Here is a 26,969-nt window from a genome sequence, read left to right as displayed (position 1 = left end):
TGTGATGAATCTTTTTATGCTTCCTGAATCTTTTTCCTGTCAGATTCAAATGTTGATCCTTGCTACTATTGTTTTGAGAAGGGAAGAAAAGAACTTCCTGTTTGTTTTCTCCATGCATGCATGCATCATGTATGATTTTATACACCTCTGTCTATTAACATATGTCAACCTGCAAAATGACTTCAGCTGAAGCCATTCTTTTTCATGCTTACTTCTTTTTTCATTTCTTGATTGCCATTCACTGGAGGTGGGGGGGGGGGGATAGGGGAACTTAGGAATTTGTTGCCTCAACTGCTAGTAAAAAACATCTACCAGTCCATGTGTGAATCAAGGCCATGTCAATGGATACCTGTCAGAGCTGAGCGGGAACCTGTGGCTGATTTGATTGGCCCATGTGACCTAAAAGACACAGGGGGTGGGAAAATCCTATTCTTTTAACTATCCTTAAGTGTGGGAACTATTTAGAGATAGTGTCACCCTTCTAAGTGCCAATACGATGTATACTCAATAAAGGTTTTTTTGAACCTGCACAAAGTTTACAGATTTACAGATTAACAGAGTTGGAAGGACCTTGTAGGTCATCTAGTCCAACCCCCTGTCCAAGCACAAGACCCTACACAATTTCTGAAAAATGGCAGTCCATTCTCTTCTTGAAAGCCTCCAGTGATGAAACTCCCACAACTTCCAAAGGCAAGCTGTTCCATTGGCTAATTGTTCTCACTGTCAGAAAATTTCTCCTTATTTCTAGGTTGAATCTCTCCTTATTCAGTTTCCATCCATTATTATTTGTCTGGCCTTTAGGTGCCTTGAAAAATACCTTGACCCCTTCCTCTCTGTGGCAGCCCCTCAGATATTGGAACACTGCTATCCTGTCTCCCCTAGTCCTTCTCTTCACTAGACTAGCCCTGCCTAGTTCCTGTAACTGTTCTTCATATGTTTTAGTCTCCAGTCCCCTAATCATCCTGATTGCTCTTCTCTGCCTTTTTTTTTCCAGAGTCTCAACATATTTTTTATAGTGTGGTAACCAAAACTAGATGCAGTAGTCAAGGTGTGGTCTTACTAAGGCTTTATAGAGTGGTATTAGTATCTACCTTGATCTTGATTGTATCCCTCTGTTAATGCAGCTTAGGATTGCATTGGCTTTTTTGGCAGCTGCTGAACACTGCTGGCTCATATTTAGCTGATTGTCCACTAAGACTCCAAGATCCCTGTCATAATTACTGCTATTAAGCCTGGTTTCACCCAATCTATATGTATACTTTTGGTTTTTCTTGCCGAAGTGTAACATTTTACTTTTCTCTACATTGAATTTCATTTTGTTAGATCGGGCACAGTGTTCAAGTCTGTTAAGATCCTTCTGGATCTTGAGCGTATCATCTAGGGTGTTCGCTATTCCTACCAGCTTAGTATCATCCACAAATTTGGTAAGTTCCCCTTCTATTCCCTCATCTAAGTCATTTATGAAGATATTGAAGAGTACTGGGCCTAAGACGGAACCTTGTTGTACCCTACTGCTTACTTCCCTCCATGTAGATGTAGATGCATTAAGGACTACTCATTGAGTACAGTTTGTCAGCCAGTTACAAATCCATCTGATGGTGATGCTATCTATCCCACTTTTTTTCTAGCTTACTAAGAAGTAGGTTGTGGTCTACTTTGTTGGATGCCTTGCTGAAGTCTTAAGTATATTATGTCCACAGTATTTCACTGGTCTACTAATTTAGTCACTATGTTGAAGAATGAAACAAGATTGGTTTGGCATGATCTGTTTTTAACAAATCCGTGCTGACTTCCAGTTCACTTGTTTCTAGATGTTGGCAGATCTGTTTTTTAATGATCTTTTCCAGTATTTTCCCGGGTATTGATGTGCGCGTCAGAGTCCTGATTTCCCTGGGTTTACTCCTTGGAATGATGACACCATATGTGAAATACTCTGTATGTAAAGAGGAGTTGAAATGTTTCCAAAGTAGACAGAAGAAATTCAACCTTTTTAGCTTATGCCTAAAGAATCCCTTCTCTCTTCCTCCATCATGCTTTATTATTACTCCTTCAACAATAATTCAGACTCTTCCAAGCATTGCAGGATATTTATTCACCCTTTACTCAAAAGGCCATACAAACCACTTCTATACAAATTTATTATTTTTGAACAATGTCATTACTTATAATGGAGCCAAATTTTCTGAATAAGTGTATAGAATATGCTAGGCATTGATACCCTATAAAAATTAATTGGGATATAAATTATCTATATATTTTGATGTTCACATCTAATCTATTTATATAGACCTTGCCATGTAATTATAATGTGGTGTAGTTATTTGTTTAATCTGATTGGATATTATTGTAGAGTTAGGATTACAGTTAGGTTTAGGTTATTTTCGTTTACATTAATTAAATACATTTCATACTGCTGCATAATTTTTAGATTCATAAATTTATTGGTTATATAGATTTTAGATTTATTGCTGTTTTACTGTATGTAATAGTAGTGCATAGATGTTTGAGTCTTAGATTTGTTCACTTGCAGTTTCCCATTTATAGATTATAATCTCCTAAATACTGTGTTTACTTCATTGACACTAACACTGTATCTACAGAATGAATTCACTGATTGTTTATTAGTGTTCAATTTTTATTTTAGGCAGATCAAAGACCAAAATAAATAAACAGAACAGCATTTATTAAAAGATGAAGTTTACATATCACTAGCTTTGATCACAGAACATTGAATAAGATACTAACTTACTAAGCCATATCCTTGTTTTCAAAATACAGTACCATGGTTCACCCATTACCCAAAGCCAGAATCAGACAAATTTATGACCTTAGCCTAAAAAATGTTTCAACATTTAATTCAGCAATCTCTAAACCATACAAAATGGCAAGAAAGCCTTTCCACCCCACTCCACTTCACCCCATGCGCCCCAATCCTTCTGTCATTTGATTGCTGCCTCTTTTTTAAAAAAACAAGTTTTATTCAATTTTTCCAAAACAACATAAAAAAGAGCTCTTTTCAGTGTACAACATAATTCCGAGTCACCACTTTTACATGCAAATATGACAGTAATTATATATTCATTTTTACATTCAGCATCCTATCTTATCCATTTTTAACTTAATTCTATTATTACTTCTCCATTTTAACTTTTACATAAGAAAAGGAACAAACAAATTAATTCTGTTAAGTGATATTACTTTCATTCTAAACATCTTCTCAATTCATTTCAATTTATTTCAAATGTATTTCTTAAGCATTAACGTTTCTTTTAAGCGTAGCCTTTTCTAAAGTACTCTTTTCTCATTTAAATCACTAATAGTTCCTGTATTTTCATACTTATTCCCTTTTAATTCTATTGTCTGTCAAATTCTCAATTCCATCGCATATTCTTTCCATAAGGTCTAAATTAATACAAGCTTTTACACATAAAACAAAACATAAATTTCCCCTCCCCTTTTACTAGTTTGGGGGTGTCACCTCAGTGGTTTAAATATGCCTTAATTCCCTCATCTATAATTCCCAATTAAACATCTGTTTTACTTAGTTATAGTAATAATCATTCCCTAGAAAAAAATAAACTACTTTACATTGTATTTTTCAGTCAGGTTCTGCAATGTATTTTCTCCCTTTATTTCCATAAAATTTTATTTATGATATTGAAAAAAAATAAGAGAAAAAGAAACAATTAATCAATTTAGCTAATCCTGGTCACTGATATTAATCTCATTTTTAAACCTCCTCACGATTCATTTCAATCATTTCAATGTATATAATAAACATTAACTTTTCTTGTAACAATAAAAATAAGAACATACATTCATCTTCTAAAAATATATCAGTGCCCCTCCCTCCTCTCAATAGCCTATATTCTATAATTTATAATTGCAAAGTACATTATTATTACCCCTCATATCAATGAGGAATCATCTTTCTTAATACATTAACCATTATCCCTATGTATTCCAGGCAAAGAAAAATTTCCCTTTAATTTTACAATTCCCATATTTTTTTCTTTCCTGTTCCTGTTCCTCATGACCTCTCTTCCCTCTTGTTTTTCCAAATCTTTTCTTCCTCTGATTTATATCCCTCTCTCTCTATATATATTTCCTTCCCCCTTTTACTTTTCTGCTGTTTCTTTCTGTCTTTCTGATTTTTACAAGTATTCCACATTTTAGTTACTTTCTTGAATCTCCCATTTTTAACCCCCCTTCTTTTTCCTCTTCTTTGTGGTGATCTTTGTGTTGATTGTCTATTTAAAATGGCTTCTTCTTGAACTAACTCCTTCTCTGAGGTTTTTTCTTCATGTTCTTCAATCGCCATTCCATAGCTTTTAACTCAGATCCACCTCTTGTATGTAATAGTTCTTTCAAATTTTTAAGTTCCATTTTTAGATCCCACAGAGATATCATCGTTGCACACTCTTATATCTTATAGTCATTCAAATCCACAAATCAGCTTCTCTTTTTCTTTTTTCTTTTTCAGACTTTCTAGATTCACAACTATTCCAGAACTGGGTTTATAGCACCAGTCAGTCCAATCCGTATTTTTTCTTTTATTCTAATTCAATTTTCACTTTCTAGGGTACTTATATTGTTTCAATATTTCCTTTTCATTGTATCAAATCAGGTTCATAGAGAAATAGGAACTTTCCTTTTTCAGCTTAATTTTTTGTCCACCAGATGGCACTCTCTGTTATACTCTCCTCACCTTTCCCCCCCTTTTTATTGTTCAGGGCTTTCCAAGCCTCAGTATTCCAAACCAATCAAATCTCCAATTTGAATATTTCCCCCTTCTTTTTAATACTCTTAAGTCCAGCTTTAAATTGTGCCTGTTTGTTGCCAATGTATTTTAATTCAATTTGTTTAGATATCTTGTTCTGGCTTCTTCCTATCCCGGCTCGAAGCCCCGCTCAGCTGCCAAAAATATTTTCACTTTTTTTCCTTTCCCTTTATAATTCTGCCGCTTTCTTATTCTTTCATAAAGATTCTTAAAATATCCATCCCGGGGTACCTTTTAGTTAATTTTTGCACCAAATTGTCCTGGTTCTTATGTTGGATTGCTGCCTCTTAAATTACTGAAAATAGGACTACAAAATCTGGACCAAAGATGGCAGCAGAGTTGGATTTTTCTGCCTCTTTGCTGCCACCTAGCGATCATCTAGATTTCTGCACTCCAGTTTAGTAGATTGTAGCTGGAGATTCTGGAGAACACTGGAATTTTCTCTGCAACAACAATTTTAGGCAGTGCATTTTTAATATCTAAAATATTTGCTGTATATGTTCATGGAATATACTGTATATATATCAGGATGTGATTGAATCTGTAATAGGCCACCTTTCACACATTCCCCTTTCTGTGTGTATATTCCGAGGTTTTTCTTTCAGGATGCCCAATTGATAGCACTATTGTAAATTGAACACATGGCTAAACTGATATGATGGGTCATTGACTTCGTGATTTTTATTAACGGCTGTGATTTTTCATTGGCTGATTTGTTTGGCATGCATAAATTATTTTCATTGCATTGTATTAACTGCCATTACATTGACAGAGATGATAATTTCTCAGTTTTGCAAGGCTGCAAGCACATATTATTTAGAATTGAATTTTTATTGACTCTTTTTTTCTGGACTATGAATTTTCTTGCCGAACATAGAAGCATGAAGAGAGCAAGAAATTTATTGAAGCAGGTGGATCAATTAAGCTGTCTTATAACGGGAAGCTATTTTGGCATGACATTTTCCACTGGAATAGCTTCTTGTCCTTTTGCCTAACAAAGTTTCTGCTGCAGTAAATGTTATTATTTTATATTATTATTATTATTATTATTATTATTATTATTATTATTATTATTATTATTATTATTATTATTATTATTATTATTAATAATAATAATAATAATAGACTATTAAATAATATTTAGTTGGGTTTTGTAGAATAACAGAAGAAATAATTCAAAGTATTTCCATTTTTAATAAAATAGCAATTCTTTTTACATTCTTAAGGTTGCTTCAAGGTTACAGTGTCTTTTCTATACATGCAGACATCAATTTACATTATATACTTCAACATTTCTGTTTATCCACCTATCCTAAAACAATTGTTTGCTTCACACAAGTCATGAACTTGAAAATCACAATAAGCTGAATTTGAATATCACTCCAGGCCAAATATACCACATTCTGGCTTCATGTGATAGATGAACTCAGTTACCATGCATGCTTGATAGCTTCATGAGAGTAGCAATTTGTTCTATGATCAATGTCCAGATGCTTCCATCTGAGTCAAAGTCAATTTCAGTTCTAGAAAGTGTTAGCATTAGACTGAGCAGCCATTTGACATTGAAATCCCATTTGAGAAATAGGATTTTCTTCAGGGGTCAAAGTTCTGTGTAGAACAACAAATGACCTTGAGTTGGATTCTTGATGTTAAATCTACAATTTCTCTAATTTTTGAACGATCAATTTTCAGTATACTATTGCATCCCTTTATTAGACTCTTCTTGGATCTTATATTCTTGGCATCATTTATATTCCTTGCTGAGTCCTTTACAATGTTCATTAGAGCTTGATCTTTTGTCCACATAGGAAGCCCTTTTATCAATCCAAACAGATTTAGCAATAGACAAAAAGGACACTTGCAAATGAAAGCTTGTGGAGATGTTCTTGGTATTATGAGTGGGTGTCCATTAGTTGTTTGCTCAGTATGAATCATAACTGATTCATTGTTGAAGGCCTCAATAAGATGATGGTTGTCAACATTATACCTTGTACTAACTTCCTGTTCTAATTAAACATTTCTGCAAATGAAAAAAAATTATTGGATTCTATGTCCTCAATTTTCATCCTGTTTTGGAAGGCTGATCTCTTTTTTTCAAATGCAGCAAAAAGAATACATGGCTCATTCTTATTTGCAATCATCTCAGCCAAGCTGGCTGGGAATTTGGGGAGCCATAGTCTCAAAACATCTGGAGGAAATCAGGCTAGAGAGGCAATTTTAATATATGTACTGCCAATGCACATATTTTATTATTTATTTATTTATTTGAATCTCCTGTAATTGAAAAAAAATGATTATTTTTTGCTCAAAAATTATCTGCCAAAAACAGCTTTGCTTTTCATTTAAAGAAAAAAACCAAGTGAGTGAGTGGAACGATAAAGAAGATAGCATCTCTTTGAAAAGCATCTGAATGCAGTAGGAAATAGTTTCTGACAGCTTCAGCCTTTCTGCAGGGGGAGAAGGACTTAAATCAGTTTCCAGATGTGAAAGATATGCAGCCCAATCCTAAATCTGATTATTCTAAATTAGCTTCCCTTCAGTCAATTAGGACTGACCTCTTGATTGTTGAGCTTTTTGTTATATTCTTAGGGGTAAATAAATACCTGTTTCCTTGCTCAACCAGAGGTGGGATTCAGCAGGTTCTGACCAGTTCTGGAGAACCGGTACTGGAAATTTTGAGTAGTTCAGAGAACTGGCAAATACCACCTCTGACTGGAGATTTTGCAGTATCCTCCCCCTGCCATGCCCACCAAGCTACGCCAACAGAACTGGTAGTAAAAAAAAAAAATTAAATCCCACCACTGGCTCAACCCCATTGACCATAAGGGAGATTCCTTCTATGTCAAGTAGCAGATATATGTTTATTGATCAATTCTGACATTCAAAGACTTCAATCAACGTCTTATTTGAGTCAGATTCCTATTACCTTTGAATCATTTAATCTTTTCATTATAATGTAATCCTTGAGGCAACATTCTGCCCAAGCTGGTTCTCTTTCTCTCAGCTTGCTATCTGACCAATGTATTTTGGATTAAGTAAGTAGAGTAGTTTAAAGAATTAATAATTGCCAAGGCCAAGAGGAAGATTTAAGTCATCTTCCAAACTGCTTTTTCAAGAGAAAAGTATAAAGAAGAAGGGAAAAAGAAAGAAAAGCCATTGACTTCTGGCTCCCTTTGGTGCAGTAGAATAAGAAGTAACATCGAACCTCAACTTTTTACCTATACATAGTAATATAAAATAGTAATTTCTATAACAATAGGTCTATCTAATCAGTAAAACCCAAAATCAAAGTTTCATTTTTTTCTACCTCAAGCACGAAGTTCAGAAATGGTTTCCAAATAGAAACAAAAGTATTTTGTGTTTTTTTCTTCTTCTATCAAAGTAGTCAATTTAGCCATCTCTACTAACTCAATCAACTTTTGCAACCATTCATCCATTGTGGGGATTGAAGCATCCTCCCATTTGTATGCATAAAGTAATATTGCTGTTATTAACATATATAACATTAAAGTTCAATTTTTAAAAATATTTATCATATTTGTATACTACAAGTGTCTGGTGGTTGATAAAAATACACGACTGCTAGAAAACTAGATTTTCTTACCATACCTAGAACCTGGTGTCTTACAACATGTACTACAAATGCAACATTAACAACTTCTTCTATCATTCAAGTTCTATCTATTTAGCCTAGAAGACTAAAGGTATTAACCTCTCTAACTTTTTTATTCCTTATGGTTGATTCTCATTGTTTGGTTTTGATTGAATCATTTCTGCTTTATTAATTTTCAGAATGTGCTGATGTTGGTAAATTTGCTGCATATAAGTAATCTTCATTAGGGATCACAATTTGGGCTGGCAACTTGATTGTTAAGTGAAGTATTCACTGAGTGAAACTGAGAATGGGCTTATGATCTGACTTCAGCTTTGCTTTAAAGAATTGCAAAGGTTGTCAATGCAAGGGATTGGTCATAAATTACTATTTTATCACAGTCATAACTGCAAACAGTTAATAAACAATGTACATGCTAAATAAATGTACTGTATATACGTGTGAATTTCTTGCAAAAGAGGTAAACATTATAAAATGTAAACATTATTCTTATATTTCTGTATGTTCAATACATAAGTACAGTATGTCAACTGTAAGGCTTTCCATAATGTTAATTTCCCAATGTTAATTTTTGCAAGATTCAAACATTATGTTGTAATGGAATGTGTGAGTGACCTTGGGGAATGAGGGAATTAGACTAGAAAAGGGGGTGCTCCCCATAGCTAAACCTCAGAAAAAGGAACTTAGGAAGGACCGTTCATCAGACAGTTAAAAGTGGCAGTATTAATTTATTTATTTATATTAATTTATTAATTTATTTATTTATTTATATTTATTTATTTATTTATTTATTTATTTATTATTTAGATTTGTCAATCGCTTACAAGATAATGGGTATAGTTATGAATACATGAAATGGGTACATATAAAAAAATAAAAGAAACAATAGGACAGGGATGGTAGGCACACTGATGCACTTCTGCACGCCCCCTACAGACCTCTTAGGAAAGGGGTGAGGTCAATAATAGCCAGTCTAAGGTTAAAGTTTTTGGGGTTTGAGGAAGAAACCACAGAGTCAGGTAGAGTATTCCAGACATTGACCACTCTGTTGCTGAAGTCATATTTCTTGCAATCAAGTTTGGTGCAGTTAACCTTGAGTTTGTATCTATTGTGTGCTCTTGTGTTGTTATGGCTGAAGCTGAAGTATTCATTGACAGGTAAGTCATTGACAATATATGATTTTATATACCATACTTAGATCAGACCGAAGGCAGCGTAATTCAAGGTTTTCTAGGTCTAGAATTTCAAGTCTGGTGGCATAAGGTATTCTACAATAAGTAGAGGAGTGGAGAACTCTTCTTGTGAAATATTTCTGGACTTTCTCAACTGTGCTAATATCAGATACCTAATGTGGATTCCAGAATTATGAGCTGTATTCGAGTATTGGTCTAGCAAATGTTTTGTATGCTCTAGTTAGTAGTGTGATATTACCAGAGAAAAAGCTACGTAGGATTAGGTTAACAACTCTTAATGCCTTTTTGGCTATGTAGTTACAGTGGGCTCTAGCACTTAGATCATTAGAGATGAGTATTCCAAGGTCCTTTACAGAGCTTGGATCATCAACAAGATCTTAACTATTCAGCTTGTATTTTATTTTCTGATTTTCTTGCCAATATGTAAGACAGAGCATTTATTTGTTGAGACTTGCATTTGTTTGACCATTCTGATACTCAGTCAAGATCTTTTTGAAGGGTAGCAGTATTGTCTGTGGTATTGAACAGCTTTACATCATCAGCGAAGAGAATGCAGTTGCTCTTAATATGATCACAGAGGTCATTTATGTAGAGTATGAAGAGAGTTGGTCCTAGAACACTGCCTTGGGGGACACCACTATTGACAGGTACAGAATTTGATTGGACACTGCCAATTTTCACCATTTGTATTCTGTTTGACAGGAATGCTTCTATCCAGTTATGCAGGTGTCCAGAGATACCGTAAGATTTTAGTTTTAGGAGTAGTTTGTCGTGTACCACTGAATCAAAGGCTTTACAGAAGTCTATGTGGATTGTGACTATTGCTTTGCTCTGATCGAGTTGTGTAGTCTATATGTTTTCGCAGTGTAAGAGTTGCAAATTACAAGATAGTTTATTTATGAAACAAGTTGTTTATTAGAGAGTAGGTTGTTTGTCTCTAAGTGGAGGATAATGGATTGGTTAATAATTGATTCCATGATTTTACAGGTGACTCAGCATAAAGAGATTGGTCTGTAATTTTCAACCTTTTTGAAGATGGAGATGACTGTGGCTTGTGACCATAGGTTAGGCAAGGAGCTGGTCCTGAAAGATTTTTCAAAGATTATGCTTAGAGGTTCTGCTATGGCAGTGGATAGCTTTTTTAAGAAATAGGCACATATTCCATCTGGTCCAATAGATAGAGATGGTTTTAGATTGCGTAGTGCTTTTTCAACATTGTCTTCTGTAAAATCGATATGTATTAGATCATTGTAGTTTTCTGTGGTTCGGCTAGGAAATACTGGAAATCCATTGCTCTTTACAAATACTGAGCCAAAGAATGTGTTAAAGATGTTGGATTTAATGTCAGTCTGTGCTCCCTTCACAATCCAAGAAAGAAATACTCAGACTCCATGGGTTAGAGCAAAGTTATCCTTTTACTGGAGAATAAAGTGAAAGCTACAGATTTAATTCCGAATCTGAGAAATTGGCGTGCAGATCATATATACAAAGGAATGGAAATGCTCCCACCCCCCAAAGTCCAAATGACTCTTCCAATTAAAAGTTCTGAATATGATCATGTGGCCATCTCCAGGTGGTGATGAGGCTTCTGTCCGTTGACCTTGACATATTTTGATAAAAGTTCACAGTTGCGCAAAAGGGGATAGAAGCTAGCCAAGAAATGGAAAGTTAAAAACAGGAATCCCCCTCCCCTTACTACCCACAGCAAAGGAATGCAAAACACCTCCAGCTTTCTTCCCCTCCAAGTTCCCCCCTCCCTCCGTTGCTAATGACAGCCGAAAGAAACAGATTGGCATAGCAGCAGAGAAGATGCAATAGTTAGGATACAGAATATATATATTATGGAAGATATCTTGAGGCTGACAGGTGTCATCATTGCAGTCTTTACCATTATGTGCTATCAGGCGTTGAATGGACCTTGAGTCTTTTATTTTGTTGTTTACAAAATTGTAAAAAGCACGGGTGGAATTGGTGCATAGAAGGTTTTCTTCTTGTTTAATTTGATAATTGATGCATTCAGTCTTTATCTGGTGGCATAAATTTTTGTATCAGCTTTTGAAGTTGGCAACGTGACCAGATTTATTTTTCTGCCAGAGTGATCTCTTTTTGGATTGAAGTTTCCTTATTGTTATGGGTAATCTGGTTTTTGTTGTTGTTGTTGTTTTGGGAGTTGCTATTGGTACATATAGTTTGATGACTCTTTTGACTTCAAATAAAAATATGTTGTAATGGTCTTCAACAGTATTGCATCCAGTGAATAGAGATTGCCAATCAAGGGATGAGAGATCGTTGTCTATAAGATCATAGTTGCCTTTTTTGAAGTTATAATTGGGTATTACATCATTGTGATGATTTTTGTGTGGGCATACGTTGAGACAAAAGTAAATCATATTGTTGTCATTGTTGGAAAAGGGTTCTTTAGTTTGTATTCCGTAAATTAAATTCAAACTATTGCAGAAGATGAGATCGAGGCATTTGTTAAGTCTAGTATTGTTGGTTACTAGTTGTTCCAGTCCCAGATTTGTAGCAGCATTGTGAAAGGTTGCATGTATGGGTTCAGTTGTACATTCGTTTAGGGTCCAGTTAATATGAGGTAGATTGAAGTCACCAAGAAAGATAAAAGCGTGTGGGCAGGATGTTGCCCATGTTAGTAATGTATTTAGCTTGTTTACATGTTCGATGTCATAATCAGGTGCTCTGTAACATAGTAAGAATCGAAATGTGATATTTAAGGATAGTTCACAGATGATGGTCTCAGGAAGAGCAAGCTCTTGGGTAACTTGGATGTTTTTTAGTTGTAAGGACTTTTTATAGAAGATAACAACACCACCTTCTCTACGAATTTCACGATCTGATTGGTAAACATGATAGTCTCTTACTGTGGTAATGGAGTTAGGGAGAGATGCGTTGAGCCATGTTTCACAGACAAATATGATGTCGAATTTAGCCATATTTAGTAAGAGGACAAATTCAGGTATTTTATTCACAAGGCTTCTTGCATTGAGAAGCTTGCATTTAAGGCCAGCTGTAGTTGGAATAGAGGTAGTTAGGGGCGTGCATGCCTAATCTTGGGTGATGGTGGATTGGTTGAAGTAGGGTTGTGGTTGAAAATTAAAGCTGAGTTGTGGGTTGTGTGACTTACTTTTGATACAGTCAGCACGGTAGTCAATGTAGAGGTCCTTCTCCATTGTCTAGACTTTTTTTTTTCCAAAATTTTTATTAATTTTTAAAAGACAAACATATACAAACAAAACACAAAACATAAAAACATAAAACATCTTTTTGGAAAGCAGCTTAATCCCGGGTTACATCTTTTTGCACAGACATAAATTCAAGTTCATGCTCACTTTTATATACCATTCCATATCTTATTTACCATTCTACATTTTCTATATAGCTTCTCCCCTCTTTTCACTCTCTTAATTCTATTTTATTTATTTCATCTCAATTTAAATCATTATACTTATATCCTTTGTCTGTCCTGTTTCGGCTGTCTATTATCTTTTCTCCTTAACACAAAATTTCTCCTGTAATCACTGACTGGAGTATGACGCCTTTATATCTTTCCCCTAAATTTAACACTTAAAATAATACATAATTTTCATTCGGATTCTGCTTAGTACATTCTAAAGCTACGCACTATATTTTAAAATAAGAAAAAAATATAAATATATAATATAATTAAAATAACAATCCATACCAATTAAACTCTGTCATTAAAATTAATATTCATTTAAGTCTTGAGCATTTTACACATTCCTTTTCAAATAGGTATCATGTTTCTATGGGAACACTTATAAATTTTACGTAGTTACTTCCACCCCGTTTCACTTATATTTTAAAACATTATGTAATTAATATGTTCCCATTTCTTCTTAATTCAATTCTCTCATATTTCATTTCATTTATCTTGTTCAAAAAATAAGAAAATTTCACTGAGTTATATTGAATATTTTATCCCATTTTATAATCATATGTTGTTCCAATTTTCTAACATTATTTCTAATACAAATACAACAATACAATCTTATGTACCTTTGCAGAATCTCTTTTTCAATTATATTTTTACCCATTATCTCTGAATAAATCCTGTTTCTTTACATCTTGTTTCAAACCTTTGTAGCTTCTCTTCCCTTCCTTCCTCCCTTGCTTCTCCACTCTACCCTTTTTACCCCCTTTTCTCTTGATCTCCACCCTCTTCTGTATTCCTCTTTTCTGTTGCTTTCTAACATTGTGCCCACTTTTCACCTTATTTTTCCCTTTTTTGGTTGTTTTTTTTAAGTCTTAAATTCTCCATTCTCTTTCCCCACTTTCCCCTTTCTTCCTCAAATAAAGTTGCTTGTTCATTAAAGATGGCTTCTTCTTCATCCCAATCTTCTTGTTCTTGTAGTTTCTCATAAGTAGAAATTGCCATTTCTAAAAAGTGAAAAATGGAGCCAAAAGAGCCCTTCCCTTCTTGTTCCTCTTCTTTATATTTTTTGAATTCCATTTTCAGTTCATCCACAAGTAATGCCATTGTAGAAATTTTTTTTAAACAACCCAAATGTTTTTAATCATTCAAATAATAATTTCCAAAAGTCCCAAAGACATCAAGCAGTCCAAATACACACAGGCTGTTTCATTTAATACTTTTTTCTTTTTTCACTTTCTCTTCCTGGGGTTACAATTCAGTTACAAAGTTCCAATTAAAATGTATCTTTTAGAAGTCTTGTTACAATTTAGCTCTAGTCTTTTAAATTCCAAGCAGTCTCCTCCAGCCAAATCTTAGTCTTAATTCTTTTCCTCTCCCTTCCCACTTACAGCAAAAAAAAAAGGTTTTTTCAGTGTTCAGAAATCTTTATTGTCCCCTTGGCTTTAATTTTCCAGTTTAATTACCTGCTGATGCCAAAGCGGGTTTTTCCAATTTCTCATTCATCTGCTATCACCGTAAGGAAGGAGAGTGAGAAAAAACAAACTTTCCCTTTTCACTTTCGTTCGCTGCTTCCAAATCTTCGTTGGGAACGATGTATCCTTTTCCAAAATTTAAATTCCAGGATATCTTAAATATTGCTTGTCATCCCAGTCAGCTGAAACTTTCACTTCTCAGCTTCCTCCTGCACATACTTTTCCGGATGAGTGCTTCTTTGTGGCGGCCATTTCTGACCGCCGCTCTTGCCGCTTTCGGAAAAGGGAATTAAGGCAGCTGAGGAGGGGAGGTGCGATTCCCCTCGACCCCTGCTGGGTCTCCCCTATCTTCAGTCACCTCTATGGGGTAACTATAGCCCCGAAGCCGGCTGGCTTGGGGCACTCCAGTGGCGAGCGCAAGCAGAAACTGCGCACAATCGCGGATTCCTGCCGCCGCCGAAGCCCTGCAAACCGGAAGTCCATCATTGTCTAGATGTTTTTTTAGTTCTGTGCGGAGTATACGGGAGCGGGCACATTGCTGTATGGTTAGATGAGGACGAGAACGGAGGTTCTTATGGTTGGTGTTGCTTTTGGCAAGTGAATTTATAGTATAAATGAATTTACGTTTGCTTGATTCATTTTTGCAAGTGACCCTGCAGAAGCGTGGGGCCACAGAGCCGCCTCTGTTTTTGAGCTCTTGGCCAATGCGGGAAATGTCAAGTATTTCATCAGGGGAGATGGTTGATACTTGATAATCACTGATGATGTTTTGGACAGTTGTGATGTCATCATTGTCATTGATGTCCTCTAGACCAAATAAGATGGCGTTTAGACGTTTCCGTTCATGCTCAACAGCTTCTCTGATGAGGATTGGGATATCATTATTTGTCTGATTTATATGCTGAAGTGTGGTTTGTTTATCTATGAATATTTATTTATTTAATCAATTCATATAGCCAGCCATCTCACATACATATCTCTGGTCAGCTTATAATATAATATAACTTGTTGACTCAGTAACAATTTACTGGCTTAAAAAAACACTCTGAGCTGTAAGCTGTGTCTTACTAAACATAATTACTAGCAATGAACATACTACACCAAGCCAAAACTAAACAAACCCATATACAGATTACAGAATCAACTCTTTGAGGTTTTCTAGTCCAATCTCCTGCTCAGACAGGAAGGCCTATATCATTTCAGATCCAATCTCTTCTTAAAAACTCCCAGTGTTCGAACATTCACAATATCTGGAGGCAAGTTGTTCCAGTGATTAATTGACAAGAAATTTTTCCTTAGTTCTAGGTTGCTTCTCTCACTGATTACTTCCATCCATTGCTTCTTGTCTTGCCTTCAGGTGCTTTGGAGAATATGATGGCTTAGTGCCTAAATCCAACATTTGCACTTCCTGCAAGAGACATTTGACCTTGTTTGGAGAGATTAACCCTTGCAAATTGTTCTTTACAGATTTACGCAAAAATTTTGAGCAAGACCCCCAGGGCAAGGAAGTCCCAATTGAAGGAATGATTGTGCTGCATTGTCGGCCACCAGAGGGAATTCCTGCAGCAGAGGTGAGAAATGAAGTCCCTTGCATTTCCCATAAAATCTGTTACACTTTTATTTCAATGAGGTTCAATACAATACAGAATTAAGATAGGGCAGAATATTGGTTTGCTTTGCAAATATCCTGTGGTTTGTGTTTTCTATGAGGAATAATAATTGATTGCAACAATTTAAAACAAAAGCACCACCACAGACAACCCTCCCAAATAATTTGCTTGAAAGATCAATGCATTAAATAATTTTTTTTAGTCCTGACTAGAGTTTTCAAAATGCTTTGAAATGTGCACTGGATTTTATCGTTGATGTTGCAACTAAACCCAAGATCTATCTAATTGTGAAGGAGAGCAATCCAAGTTCACTACCCTAAAGAAAAATATATTGCTTATAGGAGCATGATCTAGATAAGTCATGTATAAAGGTGTCAATGTCAGTACTTGGTCAATTTCCAGGCCCCCAATCATGCCAAACTCCTGCTTTTGTAAGGTCACCATTTCTCCTAGTGGTAAGATACACCATGACCTATACACCCTGGATTTGGTTTCCTTTACTAGAAAGCTGTCAGGTGCAAATAATCAGGAACATTTGTTGAGTTCAAAGCACTGAAGAATTTATTACTGCTACCTACACACAAGAATCTAGTCAACTAACAGTCAGAGTTAAACTGATGCTAGATAAGGGTCAACAGAATTCATGGGAGGGGGTTGAACTTGGGTCTCTTGTGGCAATGCAGTGACTCCATACTGATAATCCATTTAACTCCACCTTCATGCTCAGCCTGCTCTTGTCCTACGAAAGCACTTGAAAAGTGATGTTGGTTTGTTACAGAAGATATATTTTGATTGATTGATTATGTTTTTCAAGGCCTTCCTGACTACTGAGTACTGAGTACTGACAAAGTGGTACTGGCATATTTCCTGACTTCTTCCATTGGTGTTGATGGCTAATTCTAAAAGGCAGAAGCTATCTACCATCACAATTTCCTCATTGCCCATTCTAAGGCTGGTTGTTCTTCCTGTTCTCATTAATTTGATCTTCCCCTTATATTATTTTAGTCTGATTTTTTAAAATGTTCTCTTGGACTTTTAGTACTAGAGGTTGCAAGTTCTTTTATGTTTTCTGTTATTGGATTAGTGTCATCAGAAAACACAGGTTATTGATATTTTTTCCTCCAATTTTAAAATCATGCTCATCTTCTTTCAATATATTATCTGAATAGTCTGAATAAATAAGAGTATGCAGCCTTATCACACTCCTTTGCCAATCTGAAACCAGCCTATTTCACTATTTTTTGTTTGGACAGGTGCTTCTTGATCTGAATATAGGTTTCTCAAAAGACAATGAGATATTGTAGAATTCCCATTTTTCTAAGCACATTCCATAGTTTGACATAATTAAAAAAAACTAAAAAAATTCTATTATCAATGAAACATATATTATTTCTAGCATTCTTTTGCCAGAAAGCACTGAAAAGTTCAGAGTTTTCCCACCTTTTAACTTTCCAGTGGATATGCAACCATCAGCCTTGCAACTCTTGAACACTTCATGTTCTCCCATGGATTTCATTTCCTTGTCCATGGCTTCTTTCCACTTTACTTGTTCAATTTTAGGTAATGCCAATACTTCTTCGTAATTCCTTGGCTCATACCATACATTATACATTTTAACTTCACTAGCAGAAAACCTGTCAGGTGGAATCCTCTTGTTCCATCGCTCTGACCTGTGTGGCACTGACTGCTCATGTGTGTCAACCCTGTCTTGCTTCATATCTTGTTCAGTTTCTCCTTCCTGAATGCTGACACCATCACTAAGTGAGTTACCGTCAAAGATGGGATTCTACCAGTTCGCACCTATTCGCTAGAACCGGTTGTTAACATTCTAAGCAGTTCGGAGAACTGGTTGTTAGAAGAAATTACTGGCCTAATCCTGTAAGGAAGGCAGGAAGGAAACATTCTGGTGTTGCTTATAGAAACTGCCTCTCCGTTAACCCTTATTACATTCTTGGCAGGACTAGACTTTCTGTCTTAGGAACTTCTCTGGAGTTTTTTTTCCCTTCCTTTGCTGGTACTTTGCTTCTGTGGAGTGACCATTCAAAGTTACAATGGCACTGAAAAAAGTGACTTATGACCACTTTTCGCACTTACGACTGTTGCAGCATCCCCACAGTCTTGAGAGGCCAGGCAAAGAGATGTGTGCCTCGATGTGAGTGATATTGAGTTGGCCACACCCAGCCAATAACATGACCACCAAGCCACGCCCACCACCTAAGCCATGCCCACATAATCAGTTGTTAGAAAATTTGAATCCCACCCCTGAAGTGGATCACTGTCACTAAGTGAATCATTCCATAAATTTGTATCAATTCTATTCCAATTTTGCTCTGCAAATCTTGCAGACCTTGAAAACACTATTATTTTGCTCCCATCGCTAAAGCTATAACTCTTTGAGCTGGCTCATAGCCCACAAACCTGAGCTTTCTAGCCTTTGGTTGCCCCTTTCTTCTAATTGCCTTTGGAATATGCACCCACACATTGCTTCCAAACCTGCTATAGTCATCTACAATGATTGCATACTTAGCTCCTCCCAAGCTGGCTTGCATTGGGCCCACCAAATCTGCATGTACCATCTGTAGAGATCTTGTTGTCTGCCTTGTGCTACTCTTGCTTACTGGGAATGGCTTGGACTTTGATATTTTGCATAATGCCTTACATCCCTTTAAATGTAATCCTTCTGCATACTGATCCATCTTTTGAACAACTTTAAAGCTGGAATCACCAAGCTTTTTGTGCAAAAGAATGAATCATGGTTTGCAACATTGCCAAATGTTTGTGCACACTGAACTTTTTGTCCCTGTAACATATAAAGGTTATTATGGAGAAAACTCAAACAGAAGCAGACATGTTACAGGTTCAGAGTAGAGCTCTAGTCTTCAGCAAGCAAGCAAGTTAGTTTCTCTTTCAATAGACTGACTCAGAGCTTAACATAGCTGCAGAGCTTAATATAGAGTCATGCCTAGACTACTTCTAGTTTCAGTTTCCAAACAGTCCTCATTGGCTGACTTAGTTGCCTTGCCTATTCATTGGCTGACCTTGTTACCATGGTCTATTCCAGTTCATGAATATACTCTGACAAAAAGGGCTGTGATTTTGTCACAGAAGATACATTGATATAGATACAAACAATGACCGTGGCATGCCATATATTCTGAGAAGGCAAGACATCCATATAATTAATAAAAAAAAACTGTGAACACCGAACCACATGATTTCTCTGATTCTTTGATGATGGTTCTTGTATTTTATTCAATTTATACTTTAAATAACTGATTTGAAAACAGATGGCTAGAATGTGTTGCAACATGTTGAAACTGATCAGGTATATGTGTTATTTCAGCTCTATTTCGGTCAGGAGTTTGATTGGTTTGGGGACATTTCAAATAGTCTTTGATTATACATCTGCTTTTCAAATGGCTTTTGATTACATTATACCCTTTTAGAAAAAAATTTCTTAGTTGGATGTTCAGAGGTGGGCAGAAAAACTGCCTCTTTAACTCACATTTCCAAATGTGACTGTAGGGATTGAAAGATAATTTTGTCTGGCTGCATTTTGAAAATAATTTACCAGGAGCATGATATGCATTTTGATAAGAATCTGAATCAATAAGAAAACCAGAATGCAATTATCCATTGGTGCTCATGCATACAAGAATAGTAGTAATGCAGCCCAGTAATGAAAATGTATTGGAAAGGTTAAGTATATACCAAGAATTATGGACAAAGACATTTTCCAGCCTAGGAGAAAACATTATTCTTGCTTCCTTGTTTCAGAGTCCTAACTCTGAAGGAGTATGACTTTAGCAATTGTCTCCAAAGCTGTCCCCCGCTTTTTTCAAGAGGATTTATATTCCTTGGAGACAGCTGTATATCCTACCATTTCCCACCATCCAGTCAGAGGTGAAGAAGCTTCCTGGATTAGAAGCAAAACATCTTCAAAGAAAAAACAGAAAGTCCAGTTGCCTCTTGAAAAAAACACCTTTGGGACAACCATGACCTGGAGGACTGAGAATCTTCATAGACTTTAGCAGTTGTTACAGTGCTGCTATAACTCGGGGGAAAGAGGGAATGGTTTTATGTGAGGGGCAGGTGCATATGTGTGAATGCACAGCTTCATCTGTGAGTGCTGGCACCTGCCACTCAGCTGTAGCCCACAGATTGAGGATCCCTGCTGTAAAGCGTTATGGGCAGGGATGGGATTCAAATTTTTAACAACCAGTTCTGTGGGCGTGGCTTAGGTGATGGGCGTGGCTTGGTGGTCATGTGACTGGGTGGACATGGCTTGGTGGTCATGTTATTGGCTGGGTGTGGCCAACTCAGTATCACTCACATCAAGGCATGCATCTCCTCGCCTGGCCTCTCATGACTGTGGGGATGTTGCAACAGTCGTAAATGTGAAAAATGGTCATAAGTCACTCTTTTCAGTGCCATTGTAACTTTGAATGGTCACTCCACACAAGCAAAGTATCAACAAAGGAAGGAAAAAATCTCCAGAGAAGTTCCTGAGACAGAAAGTCTAGTCCTGCCAAGAAGGGTTAACAGAGAGGCAGTTTCTGTAAGCAACACCAGAATGTTTCCTTCCTGCCTTCCTTGCAGGATTAGGCCAGTAATTTCTTCTAACAACCAGTTCTCAGAACTGCTTAGAATGTTAACAACCGGTTCTAGCAAATAGGTGCAAACTGGTAGAATCCCACCCCTGGTTATGGGGAAATATATAAGTCTAACTGAGATTGCTCCTGCTATGATGCTAAGCCATAATTCATTGTATATTAACCACTAACTACAATGGCTGGGCAGTTATACTAAACACAACCCAAATGAGCTATTTTATGTCCTTTTCAGCAGGTGATGTGAAGCTCTTCTCTGTATGAAACAGGGGTAATACCATGGAGCTATCATTTTTCTCTTTCTAAATAGAGATTGATTTCAGGGTGCTGCTTGTTACAAGGTTCTGTGGAGGCTGGGGGAGATCTGTTCAAGCCAGGAATTATTGTTCCTCCTCCATTGTGGTAGCCCAGCTTTCTTTCTCCATATAAGAGCACAGCTGGAGAAGCAACACTGCTTGCTTTAATGGCAAATTTTAGGTGGATTCTCAGAGTGAAAGTTCCAGGCCAGCAGCTCCATCTGTGCTGCAATATATTTATTCTCCAAAAGTCTAGAGATGCATCTGTGCTGATGTGATTGCTGTTTAGATGCACTGATAAAAAATAAGTAAAAATTAAAGAGAGAAGGAAAAGCTGCTGTAAACAAGAGACCACTTGCTTCTTATCTCAGTTGAAATCACTATGGATCTATTAATTGGGTAGACAGAAGATGCTAAAGGGATAAAAAAAATAAATGAAAAAAAAAACACAAGCTGCACATTTTGTTCATTAGTTAGAAAGCCTGCTGAGCACATGCTACTGGAAACTAGTTTATAGGATGAGTAATGAGGCAGAAGGGGTTGAGGAGGGTAGGGGGAGATACACACAAACCTTGTAGAATAGACTGCGAGTTAACTAGGGATATGAAAAAAAGCTGAAGAGCTGATTAAAAAGGAGCAAAATACAGAAATATTCATTCAAAAGGGAAGATAGATTAAAATCATGATTCATGTCTTCTAATGGATGTTATAGTGATGTTGGTGGTACTGTTTAAGAAGACTGTGCTATCTGCCCAGTTTTGTGTGTATGTGTGTGTGTTAAAAGGAAAGATAAGTTGTTACCATGTTCCCAGTGAATAATGCAGAACAGAAGCAACTGAATTGCTATTTCTTCTTGGACTTTCAATAACAATAATAATAATAATAATAATAATAATAATAATAATAATAATAATAATAATAATAATAATAATAATAGTAAATCATCCCCTGTATTGCCTGGTTCAGATATCATTGAAAGCATTGGATTGATTAACCACGATTGTTGAATAAACCACTATTAACTGGACCAGCTAAGTCTAAAATATACACACTGTTGTCATGTTAAGCTATAACAAAATCAATTAAATTATCATTTATGTCATGTGAAAATTCTCTGAATGAGCCCTTGACCCAATAGCACAATAATTTCTGATGAGGCCTTCCACAGAAGTTCTTTCAAGACTGTCTGAACACTATTTCTGTCAGGTGCAAAGTGTCGGAGTCATACATGAAGTTGTAGCACAGAAGATTTATTCTATTATATATACAAGAATATAGTAAACTAATGTTTAGCACTAAATTGACCAAAGGAATTCAAGGGGATTTAGACTTGGATCATTTGTGGCAATATAAGGACCCTAAGCTTATAACATGTTTAACCCCAGTTCTGTCTGCTCTTCTATAATTTCTGAACCATCAACTATCAAAGTCCTTGGGTGGTATGTAGAAATCAAACATATTAAAACCACACCTCATTTCATAAATGTAAATTGTTTAATTCCAAAACCTAATGTGAAAAGATGTGTTTTTAAAGATTTTATAGCAGTGTTTTAACAAACGGGGGAAAATTGAATGCATGCTCTAAAATAAATTGCACCTGGCCAGTGGTATTAATCTAGGAAACTTGAAAAAGATAATAATTCACACTTACAATTAGCCCAGTTATTTTGATAAAAGCTTGCATTATTATTAATAAATGGGGCAGAGTGAAGAGGAGAGGGATAGGGAGGACATGACACTATTTCAAAATAGGCACCATATCTGACTGCAAGCAATTATAGGAAGCCATAATATATCAAATTATAATTATTGAGCTTAGTTGACTGAATGCACGAATAGATGTGGCCAAGTTCCATCTGGTGTGCTGGTCCTCTTTTTCTGGAGAATGGAGAAAAAGAGATGACTATAATGATCCACATGTTAATTGCTTCTCATTTAGATGATTCTCACATTGTCCTTTTGTGATGCTGGGCTTAAAAATCTCTAAAAATGACAGCCAGTACAAAAATGCATTGACTGATGTCACAATCTTTTTTTCAATGGCTTCTGAGTACTTCCTGGGCCCAACTGATGGCATAGTTTCGACCTGCAATACTAGAAGTCCTGCATATTTTAATGAACATGGTACTCAGTAGTTCTTGCATGATGGTTAATATTAAGAGTTGTGAGAGTTATCATCTGACCACAAAATATCCTCCCATCATATGTTTGGGAACAATTTCTTCTTTTTTAAAAAAAGTTGGATGGTTTTTATCAACCCCCCCTCCCCCAAAAAACCTTGTAAAGTCAGTTGGGCTGAAAGATAGTGACAGGTCTAAGGTCGTTCAATGACCTTTTATGGCTCAAAGGGGTTTTAAACCTTGATGTCCCTGATCCTAATCCAACATATTAATCACTAATTATATTGCTGTCCTCTCAAATAATTATTTCAGGTGATAAAGTTAGCTTTTTGATATTCTTCTATACAAGAAATGTAAATAATATTCTTATCCATTTAGTTATTAATGTTGTATAGTATTGCATTTTATTGCCATTTAGTGTTTTTATTGATTTCATTTTGTATTCTCTCTCTCTCACACACACACATATACACACATAAGGGGTGGAGAGCGAGAAAAAACACACTATTCATTGCTGTGGATGCTCGGTAGGAGAGCAGCACACTTTATAAATTCAGTGAATAAAATACTAACCATATTTTCAACACTTGAAAAATGTTCCATTTCTCTGCCTCTAACAGTGAGCAGTTTTTGTTCCTTCCCCTGTAATAGGCAGAATATCATTTCAAAAGTACATAAAATTATAGCTCATTCAAATAAAAAGGAATAATAAAATCATAGGACTATATAGAAGGACTACATCCACATAATGTTAACTAGATATTAAGACATCAAAATGCATCAGTTCATTTTTCTCAATTTGTTTTTACATCAACACAACATATTATATTGTATTTTAGCTATGGGATTTGTGTGTGTGTTCTAACTAGCCTCACCAGACTAATTTTAAATCTATGCAGATTTTTACCTACAGAGAAAATATGTGTATATACATTTTTATATTAGCAAATTTGTCTTTGTATAAAGAAGAAGGAAATGAATATGTTAATTGTTTAATGAATTAGCTAATTTAATAAAATCTTAAACCAAGCATATGAATCTGTCCTGGGTTTTGGCCGGAGAAGGATATTAACAAAAAAAATAAGGAATGTGATAGCTGTTGTTTTCATGAAACCATTTTTTTCTTTGCTCTAATGAGCACAAATTATTTGCCCATCTAGGGAAAAAATCCTTAGAATCATAGACTACTTTTAATTCAGCCAAGTGGGCCTGTTCCAGTTCAGGATATAACAAATCTCCAAGAAATTAGTCTGTGTTAGTCATGGAAAAAGAAACAAATCTGTGGCAAGTTTCACACATCACATTGAATCATGTTAATTTGTTTTGGACTTTAACATGTGTGTGTGTGTGTGTGTGTGTGTATGTATGTATATGTATGGTATTCAGCTTTGTTCAGGTATTTTCCCACGTCATTATAGTTGTGCTTTTAAAGTTGTAGCGACGTTTCGGCAGAATCTCATCTGCCATCATCAGGTTTGTGTATTGTGTTCGTCTGTGAGTCAGGCTTTCACAGCCGTTTCTGTTTTAAATTTGGTGCTAGCCTATTGCTGTGTTAGAATGGTTTTTTCTTCATCCTGATTGGTTGGGAGTCTTGGTCTGTGTTTATTGGTGTGTTTGCTGTTTGAACACAGTTTGCTGTGTTCTGCTTGATTGGTGTTTCTAATATCTTCTGTCTGTTTTGTAGCATTTTTTGATTGGCTGGCAACATTGTGTTTCCTGTATTGGAGGCTTTTAGTGCATCTTGGCTTCAGGTAAAAGGACAGCTATCATTTATTAGGAAGCTAGGTTTCATCTGGGTGCCTGATTGGGGTGTGTTTGAGCTGGAGGTATCAGAGGAGGTCTGTTTGTGCCCAGGTGTTTGCCTGGCTTGTGGTGTGGAGATTTTTTTGTTTGTGAGTGCAGGCTTCCAGATAATTGACAGTCTGGTGGAGTCATCTCTTCTATTCATTCTTTCAAGTCTTTTTTCAATCTCTATGGCTTCTCTGATAATTCTGTAGCTAGGGTTTTCTATAGCGGCTAGGGTTTTGGTGCCATTGAAGTCGATGCTATGATCTGTGGCTTTCATATGTTGGACTAGTGAGGAAGTGTGTGCCAGCTTTTTTACTGCATTTTTGTGTTCATCCTGGTGGGTACTTATTCTTCTATTGGTCTGTCCGATGTATGTGGTAGGGCAGGATGCACAGGGGACTTCATATATGCCTTGGTTTTCCAGGTCATTCTTATCTTTGGGGTTTCTGAGGATGGCTGCTATTTTTCTGTCTGTTTGAAGGCAGCCTTGATGTGATGCCTGTGTAGTATCTTACTGATTTTGTCTGTCATACCTCTTATGTAGGGCAGGACAGCTGTTCCAAAGGTGTGTTCATCTTCTAGGTCTCCATTATGTCTCAGTGTGTTTTTGTGGATCAGGCCTGTGATTTTGCTTTTGTGGAAGCCATTGGCTGTCAGTCCTTTTGTCAGGGTGCATAGTTCAGTCTTTATGTGTGTCTTGTCTGCCAGGCATTTGGTTCTGGCAATTAATGTTTTGGCCACAGAGTTTATCTGTGCTAGGTGGTGGTGGGATTGAGCATTGAGGTGTAGTGGTTGGGGTGTGTTTTCTTCTGGTATATGGTGTGTCCTAGTGTGCCATCTTTTTTTTTTTTTTTGTAGATTAGTACATCTAGGAATGGTAGTTGTTTGTTTGTTTCCGTTTCCATGGTGAATTTGATTTTTGGGTGTGTGCTGTTTAGGTGTGTTAGGAAATTGTTTAGGTTGTCTTTTCCATGGGGCCAAATAACAAATGTGTCATCGATGTATCTTAGCCATAGTTTGGGTTTGTGGGTAGCATTGGCTAGGGCTCTGGATTCGAATTCTTCCATTAACAGGTTTGAAATGACGGGTGACAGTGGTGATCCCATGGAGGCTCCTTCAATTTGCTTGTATCTTTGTCCTTTGTATATGAAATATGTGATGGTTACGCAGCGTTCTGCTAGTTCCATGAGGTATTTGGGTGGTTGGTATTTATTTTTGATGATTTCTAGGGTTTCTTTTATTGGGACTTGAGTCCTGATTCTAACTTTCTGATTTGTAACCCACAAACTGTTGGTTGGCATATTTAATAAAGCATGACAAAGCAAACATTAGGAATTTATGAAGCAGAGCTATATCTCAGTACATGGTCAATATCCTATGAATGTCTTAGATGAAGACGTTCTGCATGGGTCTAGGATGGGATCCAGTGGTGGAGCTGTTTTATGGCAGAGGCTTAAAATTTCTAAAGGAAGTAGTTTTTCTTTACAATGTTATTATATGCAATCTATTAAGTCTGCAATGCTGAAAACAGTCCAAGTGAATAGTAGAGCCTTTCCAGGGGTTAATTCTCCTGACTATGGAGATAAAGAACTCTTGATGACTTTTTCTGATCCTTCTATTCAATATTTTGAACATGATACTTACATTTATCAGCTAAATGGAAAAATCTATTTTTCATAAAAGTTAGAAATGATGTCTGATAAAAAAATGTGACAGTTTAATGTCTTTCCACAGATTAAAATGGTAGAGCTCTCAATAAACCTTGATTTATAGGTGTTGATTGTAAAATGGTTATTGTTTCCAAGTCTGTAAATTGTAACAGGTATAATTTGCTTTGGGCAATAAACCTACATAAATGCTTAGTGTGTAAGGCTAATTTTCTCTTCGTATCAAGGTAGACAGTCTATTCAAAGTAATAATTGATAGCTTTTACAGACTTGATTTACCTTTATGTAAATGGAGACAGCATATTTTCCAGGATGTACTTTCTATTCTTCTGTAGGAGGACTTATGGATTTCAAAACAAAGAATCAGCCTTCGAAACAAAGGAACAATTTAGGTTGCTTGAGAAAGCA

At 36.1% G+C, this 26,969-nt stretch overlaps 1 protein-coding gene across 1 annotated transcript in view; it reads left to right on the top strand.

Moving 5' to 3' along the window:
* Nucleotides 1–26,969, top strand: part of UNC5D (unc-5 netrin receptor D) — a 657,451-nt gene that overhangs the window by 386,437 nt on the left and 244,045 nt on the right. Inside the window, exon 4 of the mRNA XM_087969985.1 lies at nucleotides 15,938–16,041. Coding sequence (XP_087826111.1) covers nucleotides 15,938–16,041 — 104 coding nt within the window. The remainder of the gene's footprint in view (nucleotides 1–15,937; nucleotides 16,042–26,969) is intronic.

The sequence above is a fragment of the Notechis scutatus genome, chromosome 7 (genome assembly GCF_049901735.1).
Source record: "Notechis scutatus isolate UNSWTSFEM ecotype Mainland chromosome 7, rNotScu1.2, whole genome shotgun sequence".
Classification (NCBI taxonomy): domain Eukaryota; kingdom Metazoa; phylum Chordata; class Lepidosauria; order Squamata; family Elapidae; genus Notechis; species Notechis scutatus.
This window is presented reverse-complemented; position numbering and strand designations above follow the sequence as displayed.